General features: G+C 44.5%; 1 protein-coding gene and 1 long non-coding RNA gene across 2 annotated transcripts; both read right to left on the bottom strand.

The window, feature by feature from the left end:
• Positions 1-315: 315 nt before the first annotated feature.
• On the bottom strand, positions 316-9,475 carry fgb (fibrinogen beta chain). Its single transcript, XM_029754801.1, has 11 exons — positions 9,333-9,475; positions 7,472-7,486; positions 6,970-7,173; positions 5,683-5,866; positions 4,330-4,426; positions 3,946-4,070; positions 3,724-3,843; positions 3,414-3,536; positions 3,114-3,241; positions 1,402-1,559; positions 316-1,039 (listed from the first exon to the last, which is right to left on the bottom strand). The coding sequence occupies exons 1-11, from the start codon at positions 9,405-9,407 to the stop codon at positions 808-810; spliced, it is 1,461 nt and encodes a 486-aa protein (XP_029610661.1). The 5' UTR covers positions 9,408-9,475; the 3' UTR covers positions 316-807.
• On the bottom strand, positions 2,081-2,782 carry LOC115194897 (uncharacterized). The gene is made up of 2 exons (XR_003878548.1): positions 2,338-2,782; positions 2,081-2,296 (listed from the first exon to the last, which is right to left on the bottom strand). It is a non-coding gene; the product is annotated as an uncharacterized LOC115194897 (long non-coding RNA).
• Positions 9,476-9,832: the final 357 nt, after the last annotated feature.

The following is a 9,832-nucleotide window of genomic DNA, read 5'->3' as shown; positions in this document are numbered from 1 at the left end:
TATACACACACAGCTGTATATCATATTTAATTTCACATTTTACAGGTCACTTCATCCCATTCACATTCCAGGTAATGATCTGATGGCTGTGAGTTGATACAATGATGACGAGCAAACGCGAAATAAGTTCCACAATATGTTTTTATTGAGTAACGTAAGGGATAGTCTTCTGTTCACACACATATATATATATATATATATATATATATATATATATATATATATATATATATGTCCCAAAGCACACAATCACATCACACAGCGACAACACATATAATATTTTTTTTTATCTTCTTTTAAACTCCATCATTTTACTTGACTTTTCTCTGTTCAACTTTAAAATTAAAATAAGACACACAAGTTTCAGGTTTGAAACAACTCAAGCAACAACATCCTTTCTCTCTTTTTCTCTTGCGTCATGCACCATTTGTTCCTCTGTAGTGTCTTTTAAAAGCCCTATTGAAGTCATTATACGTTTCCTTTAGTGTTTCAGAGATTTAGATCAGATTATGATTGACACATTGGGGGAAACTGTGTGCTTCTCTCTGTTGGCTCTCACATACAGTATGAACATACAGAGCCTCCAAGCCAGTAGCTTGTTTTCATTGTTCCCCTCTAAAGTCAAGGGCTGATTTAGACCTGGGACTACCAGGCGGGTGCAGTTAATTATCAGGTAGAAAAGAAAATCAGCAGGATACGGACCTCGTAGGACCTAAGCTAAAGGTCACTTCCTGTGTCTCTCGGTGTGTTCCTGTGTGTGTCCCTGTGTGTGTCCCTGTGTGTGTCCCTGTGTGTGTCCCTGTGTGTCTACCGCGAGGCAAAGTATGGCCTGATCTTCATGCAGATGGCTTTGAGAGAGTACCAGGATCCCTTCCAGTTCATCCACACCATGCCGTCATCCGTCCCGTGTTTTGCCATGTACCGCGTGTAAGCCCCGCCCCAGTAGTAACGGCCGTTGGGATTGGCTGAGTGACACCTGTTGTACCACCAGCCACCGCCGTCCTCACGGGAGCACTGTTTGGACGGATCACCTGGAGTCCTGTTAGAGGGGAGGGGGGAGAAGAGGAGGGGGGTGTGGGGGAGACAGACACAGAGAGAGATGTTTTGATTGACTGAACAAAAATCCCTAAACCAAATGTAATTCTTGGAGGGCTATGTTGTCTCCGGGTTTTCAAACCTCCCTGTACTTGATTGATGAACTAAGGTCAAGGATTAGTTAGGACCTCCCCTCACCTGGTTGTCTAGGTCTTCATTGATTACTTAGGACCTCCCCTCACCTGGTTGTCTAGGTCTTCATTGATTACTTAGGACCTCCCCTCCCCTGCTTGTCTAGGTCTTCATTGGAAAACAACTAGCAGACATACAGCCCCCCCCAGCCCCTCATCCAGCATCATCCCATACCAGTTATCGTTGTCTCTGTCGTAGGTGCTGAACATCATTCCATTGTGGATGGTCATGGTCCGGTTCTCTCCAAACAGCCCCGTAGCTCCGTCCAGCATCACGTTACCAGCCGTTCCTGAATACCCATCGATCGCCAATATGTAGTTGGACGTCTCGCCCTGCAATACATTAATAAATCAATCAGGATTTTTTCATACATTTTTTTTTAACCCTTTTTTCTCCCCAATTTTGTGACATCCAATTGGTAGTTACAGTCTCGTGATATAAAATTGGTAGTTACAGTCTTGTCCCATCACTGCAACTCCCGTACGGACTCGGAAGAGGCGAAGGTCGAGAGCCGTGCGTCCTCCGAAACACGACCCTGCCAAGCCGCACTGGTTCTTGACACAATGCTCGCTTATTATTAATAACCTGGAAGCCAGCCGCACCAAAATGTCGGAGGGAACACTGTACAACCGGCGACCGTAGTCAGTGTGCATGTGCCCGGCCCGCCACATGGAGTAGCTAGAGCGCCTGGCTAAACCCTCTCCTAACCCGGACGACGCTGGGCCGCCTCATGGGTCTCACGGTCGCGGCCGGCTGCAACACAGCCTGCGCCACTCGGGTGGCCCCCAATTAATCAGGATTTTAATATATCATTATTCACCTTTCACAACATTTTCTGTGCAAAGTGCTTTCCAGTAACCCAACCCCAGACCACAGAGTTCGGAGTTCTAGAATGCCATGCTGTTGCTGGCTGTTTGGGGATCTATTTGTTTGGAAAGTGTAGATATATGATAAACTGTCTGTCTGTCTGTCTGTCTGTCTGTCTGTCTGTCTGTCTGTCTGTCTGTCTGTCTGTCTGTCTGTCTGTCTGTCTGTCTGTCTGTTCCTTGTATAGTAAAGGTACTTTTACCTGTATAGTAAACTGTTGGTTACGGGGCGTGGCCCTGTTACCTGTATAGTAAACTGTTGGTTACGGGGCGTGGCCCTGTTACCTGTATGGTAAACTGTTGGTTACGGGGCGTGGCCCTGTTACCTGTATAGTAAACTGTTGGTTACGGGGCGTGGCCCTGTTACCTGTATGGTAAACTGCTGGTTACGGGGCGTGGCCCTGTTACCTGTATAGTAAACTGTTGGTTACGGGGCGTGGCCCTGTTACCTGTATAGTAAACTGTTGGTTACGGGGCGTGGCCCTGTTACCTGTATAGTAAACTGTTGGTTACGGGGCGTGGCCCTGTTACCTGTATAGTAAACTGCTGGTTACGGGGCGTGGCTGTGTTACCTGTATAGTAAACTGCTGGTTATGGGGCGTGGCCCTGTTACCTGTATAGTAAACTGTTGGTTACTGGGCGTGGCTGTGTTACCTGTATAGTAAACTGTTGGTTACTGGGCGTGGCTGTGTTACCTGTATGGTAAACTGTTTGTACTGGGCGTGGCCGTGTTACCTGTATAGTAAACTGTTGGTTACGGGGCGTGGCCCTGTTACCTGTATAGTAAACTGTTGGTTACGGGGCGTGGCCCTGTTACCTGTATGGTAAACTGCTGGTTACTGGGCGTGGCTGTGTTACCTGTATAGTAAACTGTTGGTTACGGGGCGTGGCCCTGTTACCTGTATAGTAAACTGTTTGTACTGGGCGTGGCCGTGTTACCTGTATGGTAAACTGTTGGTTACTGGGCGTGGCTGTGTTACCTGTATAGTAAACTGTTTGTACTGGGCGTGGCCGTGTTACCTGTATGGTAAACTGTTTGTACTGGGCGTGGACCTTGTTGCCAGACCAATCCTCCATCTCCATGAGGACCTCAGTAGGTCCCTGCTTGGTCAGCTGACTGATGCGGTCGTTACCCAGCCAGTACTCCCCTGTCACGTGACACAGGACAAACACACTGTCAGTGACATCATGACTTTACATTTTATATTGAGAAAAAAAATGTAAATGAAGTTTACCTCCTAAAGTGAATGAATATAAATTAAATTGTAAATGTTTCCATTGTAGTTTATTCATATTTGTAGCCTATTTCCTTTCTCTCACCTGGAGTGTTGCAATGTCCCTTTCCAACGTCGAAGGCGATATTCCCGAAACCGCTGCGATAGTTGTCCCAACGCCGGCCAAAGTCAACAGAACCATCCTTCCTGTTCTGAATAGTGGTCCAGCCTGGGGGGGGGGGGGGGGGGGGGGAATCAAATAAAGGATAAATGGATAGAACATTCTATACGGTTCTCTTCCCTTCTCCAAAAGCGTGCACTTTTTGACTCCCCCTCATGCATTTAAAAGCACTAGATATATATACACAAGCATGGCTGGAGTGAGAGAGAGTGAGAGAAACAGACAAAGCACTGACCTCCTTTCTGTGTGGTCTGGTCACAGTAGACCTTGTAGGGCTGGTAGAAGGAATCAGGCTGGACCAGATACATCCCAGAATCCCTTCCTCCTTTCCTGAAGATGTCCTCACACTCCTTACCTGGGGAGGGGGACAGACAATTTTAGTCTGATGTCACACCCACTCACAGAACCACAAAACGAACCACCCTGACCCACTGAACCCCACAGTCCGCAGCCTCACCAGATACAACGGGTATGGGGCAGGAGACAGTGCACGGCTCCTTGCATTCCTCCCTCTGGGCCAGGATAGCCTTCTCCACTCTCTGAATCTTCAACCTGATCTTCTCAAGGACCCCTTGAAGAATCCTGAAGGACGAAGAAGACTTTGTTACGCCACTAATGAATGAACCCCTGGTTAAATACAGACGCTAACGCTAAGGAAGTGTTTCAGCTGTGACCATAGGATCTCTATGGCAGTGAGTTGATGCTAACGTTAAGGAAGTGTTTCAGCTGTGACCATAGGATCTCTATTGCAATGAGTAGATGTTTTTCAGCAATATCTTGAAGATGCTAATAGCAGTACCTAGCCCCTCCGATATACACACACACACACACAAACACAAACCTAATGTTAGAGGGGAAGACTGTGTCTATAGCCTCCTTTGCAAAGGCATGCTGGGACTCCAGACTGTCCGTGTACTGACTCACCAGGTCACCATTCTCTGTAGAGGGGGAAAGGGAGATGAGATGGGCGAGAGAGGTATGGGGTTACGTGGAGAGCGACGGGGAGTTAGGAGAGAGAGAGAAGAGAGGAGAGCATGCTTAGTATACTTGGCTAACATATGACAGCACTGTATAAGGTATAAGCTTTAGTTATTGGACAGAGCGGAGTATGGACTGACCATTTCTGAGACACATAATACGTGTGAATGTTGGAGGACACTGTCCACTGTGTTAATGTCGGGACACTGTCCACTGTGTGAATGTCGGGAAACACTGTCCACTGTGTGAATGTTGGGGGACAGTGTCCACTGTGTGAATGTCGGGACACTGTCCACTGTGTGAATGTTGGGACACTGTCCACTGTGTGAATGTTGGGACACTGTCCACTGTGTGAATGTCGGGACACTGTCCACTGTGTGAATGTCGGGAAACACTGTCCACTGTGTGAATGTCGGGAAACACTGTCCACTGTGTGAATGTTGGGGGACACTGTCCACTGTGTGAATGTCGGGACACTGTCCACTGTGTGAATGTTGGGACACTGTCCACTGTGTGAATGTTGGGACACTGTCCACTGTGTGAATGTTGGGACACTGTCCACTGTGTGAATGTTGGGACACTGTCCACTGTGTGAATGTTGGGACACTGTCCACTGTGTGAACGTCGGGAAACACTGTCCACTGTACATGTTTACTCGTCTTGGGTCATTGTATGTAAATTACATATCTAGCTAGGCCTTACCATTGCTGACTAGCTGTCTCACTCAGCGCTGAGGACATGTCCATAATAAAGTGTGTGTGTGTGTATGTATTGTACTGTTGCTGACTAGTTGTCTCTCCCTCAGCGCTGAGGACATGTCCATAATAAAGTGTGTGTGTGTGTGTGTGTGTGTGTGTGTGTGTGTGTGTGTGTATTGTACCATTGCTGACTAGTTGTCTCTCCCTCAGCGCTGAGGACATGTCCATAATAAAGTGTGTGTGTGTGTGTGTGTGTGTATTGTACCATTGCTGACTAGTTGTCTCTCCCTCAGCGCTGAGGACATGTCCATAATAAAGTGTGTGTGTGTGTGTGTGTATGTGTGTATTGTACCATTGCTGACTAGTTGTCTCTCCCTCAGCGCTGAGGACATGTCCATAATAAAGTGTGTGTGTGTATGTGTGTATTGTACCATTGCTGACTAATTGTCTCTCCCTCAGCGCTGAGGACATGTCCATAATAAAGTGTGTGTGTGTGTGTGTGTATGTGTGTATTGTACCATTGCTGACTAGTTGTCTCTCCCTCAGCGCTGAGGACATGCCGTCTACGTAGTTATAGATGGTGTTAGAGGATCTCGACAGGTCGTCAACATCTTTCTGCATCTTCCTCACTTCATCTTTCACGTTCCTCTCTTGTTTCAGCATGGCTGTCTTCAGCTCACAGCCCGTAGGACACAGCACCCCCTGTAGAACCGGAGGAGGACGGACACACTGGATAATGTAGATGCTAACGCTAAGGAAGTGTTACCGCTATAACCATAGGATCTTTATGGCAGAGATGGTAGATGCTAATGCTAAGGAAGTGTTACCGCTGTAACCGTAAGATCTCTATGGTAGAGATGGTAGATGCTAATGTTAAGGTAGTGTTACCGCTGTAACCATAGGATCTTTATGGCAGAGATGGTAGATGCTAATGCTAAGGAAGTGTTACCGCTGTAACCGTAAGATCTCTATGGTAGAGATGGTAGATGCTAATGCTAAGGTAGTGTTTCCGCTTTGACCATAGGATCTTTATGACAGAGATGGTAGATGCTAATGCTAAGGAAGTGTTACCGCTGTAACCGTACGATCTTTATGGCAGAGATGGTAGATGTTAATGCTAAGGAAGTGTTTCCACTTTGACCATAGGATCCTTATGGCAGAGATGGTAGATGCTAATGCTAAGGAAGTGTTACCGCTGTAAGCATAAGATCTCTATGGTAGAGATGGTAGATGCTAATGCTAAGGAAGTGTTACCGCTGTAAGCGTAAGATCTCTATGGTAGAGATGGTAGATGCTAATGCTAAGGAAGTGTTACCGCTGTAACCGTAAGATCTCTATGGTAGAGATGGTAGATGCTAATGTTAAGGTAGTGTTACCGCTGTAACCATAGGATCTTTATGGCAGAGATGGTAGATGCTAATGCTAAGGAAGTGTTTCCGCTTTGACCATAGGATCCTCATGGCAGAGCTGGTAGATGCTAATGCTAAAGAATGTGTTGTCTCCACAGCCCGTAAAACACAACACCCCCTAAAAGGCCTGCATGGTTAACTAGACACACCACTCTCTAGGGTCTGAGGAGGTAGACATGGTTAACTACACTTTATCAAGAGGCTGGATTAATGTAATTGATGTGATCAATTGTCATTTATTTGATATTGTCTGAATATGTTTACATATTGTTTGAAAATATAAATAAAATATAATTTCACAACAACAAAAATTAACTGATTTGGTATTGATGAATGATAGAATGATGCATTGGACACACACACACACACAAACACACACACACACACACACCTCACCATTTGTTCTGAGGCATGTGTACACCCCCCAGCTTCCGGTTGCTCATCCTTCTCCTGTGCCATGGCTCTGGCGGGAGCCGCCGTGGGTCGCCCACGGTATTGGCTGCCGCCGCTGACGGGAGGGGGGTTGTTGCGGGCAGGGGTGTAGGTCTCACTCCCTCTGGACAAGGGACGGTGGCCGCGAGGGTCTACCACTTTTTTGGGCTGAGGGGGGAAGGGAGAGAGAGAGACAGAGCGCGAGAGAGGGAGAGAATGAATGGTGTTTGCCCTGGGCACTGTTGCAGAGAGATTCAGGGTAAGGACTAAGGAACACTGTGAGGGTTGAATTAATCCCCAAATGACACACTATTGAAAGACACACTATTGAAAGAAACACTATTGAAAGACACACTATTGAAAGAAACACTATTGAAAGACACACTATTGATAGAAACACTATTGAAAGAAACACTATTGAAAGAAACACTATTGATAGAAACACTATTGAAAGAGCTCCACTTACATCTGTTTTATCCCCCTGTGAAAGATAAACATACAAAAAAAACATTAAAAACATGACAAGTTAAACAAATTATAATTCAAAGTGTCTTATAGGCTATAAATATTGAATATGAGAATAACGTTACTACACATTTTGTAATGTACACACCATGTGGAGGTGGAACACAGTAATCAATGATCATCAACTCCATTTTGAACTCTTATAATAATAATAAATAGCATATTTCATTTATACTAATAACATATAGTAAATATATAGCACTGTAGTCCCGACCAGGACTCGAACCCGGGTTCAGTGACTGTCAACCCAACGTCTTAGCCGTTACGCCAAGAGATCCAAACCTCTTGTCAAGGTTGCTAGGTGTCGGGTTAAACCAGTTGAATGATAGAGAATTTTTTTAAATTTTTGCTTAAATACATATCCCCGAACATAATCATTTTTTGAATGATATGGCCATAACCAGTAAATGGTAATGTTGCATATTTTTCGAAAGTGCTTAGTGCTGAGCGATTAACTGAAATGTCAGTTATTTTACGTTTTTTTAAACAACCAATTAACCGACGTCTGTTCAATTATTCCGAATACCATTTCGTTTTTTTTCCCTTTTTCTTTCTGTGAGTTCAATGTGCACTTTCTGTTGAGATGAATCAGATGAAGCCTGAACTGTGCGATGTAGTAGGGAGTTGTAGTTTCCAACAGGTGACTTATTATACTTAGTTTAGCGCAGATAACGTTGTAATTAACTACAATGACCATAATCCATTGTGCGCCTGCTTAAACTTGTCCGGTCTGTGTGGAGCAGACAAGGAAACAGAAAAGACAGAATGTGATAGAGAGTGATAGAGAGCAGTTGTGACAGTACAATATTGGCACCATTTCATTTTTTAACTATCGACAGAGAATGTTCTCCTGAACTACCACTGAGCGGCGCAGAAACTCCATTATTAACATGTGTACAGACTCATTACAACCTTAAGCATGAAGTGAAGTCTGTGACCAAGAGAAACTGGTCTTCTTTCAATCCTATGAAATTATTTAGTATTTGTTCACGTGGAGAGCTCTAAATCCAGCTGAGAATATCACAGTGAAATGAAAAGACAATGGCTGGACTAGTTTGACTGTCATCTTTCATTTGCCGCCTCACTCGCTCAGAGGAAAAGATCATTTATTATTTGTCTGGATAGACGGGTTGGTTGTTTAGCAACAAAACCGACGCGTAGGCAAATATGAGGCAAAACAAATTGTTGACAATATGTAAACTATATTTCAACTCCAATGTTTATTGAAAACATAAATACAGTTTCAGAATGAGAACGTGTCTCTCAAATACATCGTTGCAGTTGTTCGTTAGCTAGCTAGCGAATTTTAGCCATATTAGCGTAGACTTGACATCAGTCAAAACAAGACATGGTATCAAGAACAAAATAAAACTAGCTGGAAACGAGCCAACTACGAGGGAGTTCCTTAGGGGTTTTTACTAGCTACCTGGCCATCCGGAATCATAAGAAAACACGGCCTTCTGCCCCTTTTAAATAGCCCACATCGTTTTCATGGCGTCGTCAGCTAACCTGTCTACAGGCCAGAAAATGTGACATGTCACTCCCTATGCAAACGTGGGGGGTCTGAAACCTGACACTTCAGGTCCGCTCCACTGAGAGAGTGGAAATGGAAAGCAGACAGATGGTGCCTCCTGGTATTACTACTGAGTTCACCAGAGCTCTTTCTACACCAAAATGTAAGTCGGAAACTGTTCAGAACTGCTTCGAAGACCCACATTAACATCTAAGCGTTAAAGGACCAGTGAAGTCAAAAACATGATTATCCTATGATTTATACATACAGTATATAGTATATACATTACCAGGTCATATTCGTCATAATCGTCTTGACAATGGACAGCATAGACACACAGGCAGAGCAGCAGTAGCCACTTCATGTTGGCGTTAGAAGGTGGTGTCTCAAACAAAAAGTTTATGCCTTTGAAGGTGAACTGATTTCAGTAGAGGACACAGCCATATTTATACCTGTCCTAAGCCGGAAGAACCTCCCTCTCTCACTCTCTCTCTCGCTCTCTATCTCGCTCCCTCTCTATCTCTCTCTCAATTCAATTCAAAGGTCTTTATTTGGCATGGGAAACACATGTTTACATTGCCAAAACAAATGAAATAGATAAAAAAACTAAAGTGAAATAAACAATAAAAAATGAACAGTAATTATTACACTCACAAAAGTTCCAAAAGAATAAAGACATTTTAAATGCCATATTATGTCTATATACAGTGTTGTAACGATGTGGAAAAAGTTACAAGTACAAAAGGGAACACAAATAAACATCCCCCCCTCTAACCACAGATCTAGGAG

Source organism: Salmo trutta, chromosome 5, assembly GCF_901001165.1.
Source record: "Salmo trutta chromosome 5, fSalTru1.1, whole genome shotgun sequence".
NCBI classification, from domain to species: domain Eukaryota; kingdom Metazoa; phylum Chordata; class Actinopteri; order Salmoniformes; family Salmonidae; genus Salmo; species Salmo trutta.
This window is presented reverse-complemented; position numbering and strand designations above follow the sequence as displayed.

Excerpts from the sequence above, each read along its gene's own strand:
- fgb (XM_029754801.1), bottom strand. The coding sequence starts at position 9,407 with ATGAAGTGGCTACTGCTGCTCTGCCTGTGTGTCTATGCTGTCCATTGT. Across the intron at positions 5,867-6,969 it reads CACATGCCTCAGAACAAATG|GGGGTGCTGTGTCCTACGGG; the intron begins GTGAGGTGTGTG and ends CCGGTTCTACAG. Across the intron at positions 3,242-3,413 it reads GGGACATTGCAACACTCCAG|GGGAGTACTGGCTGGGTAAC; the intron begins GTGAGAGAAAGG and ends GTCACGTGACAG.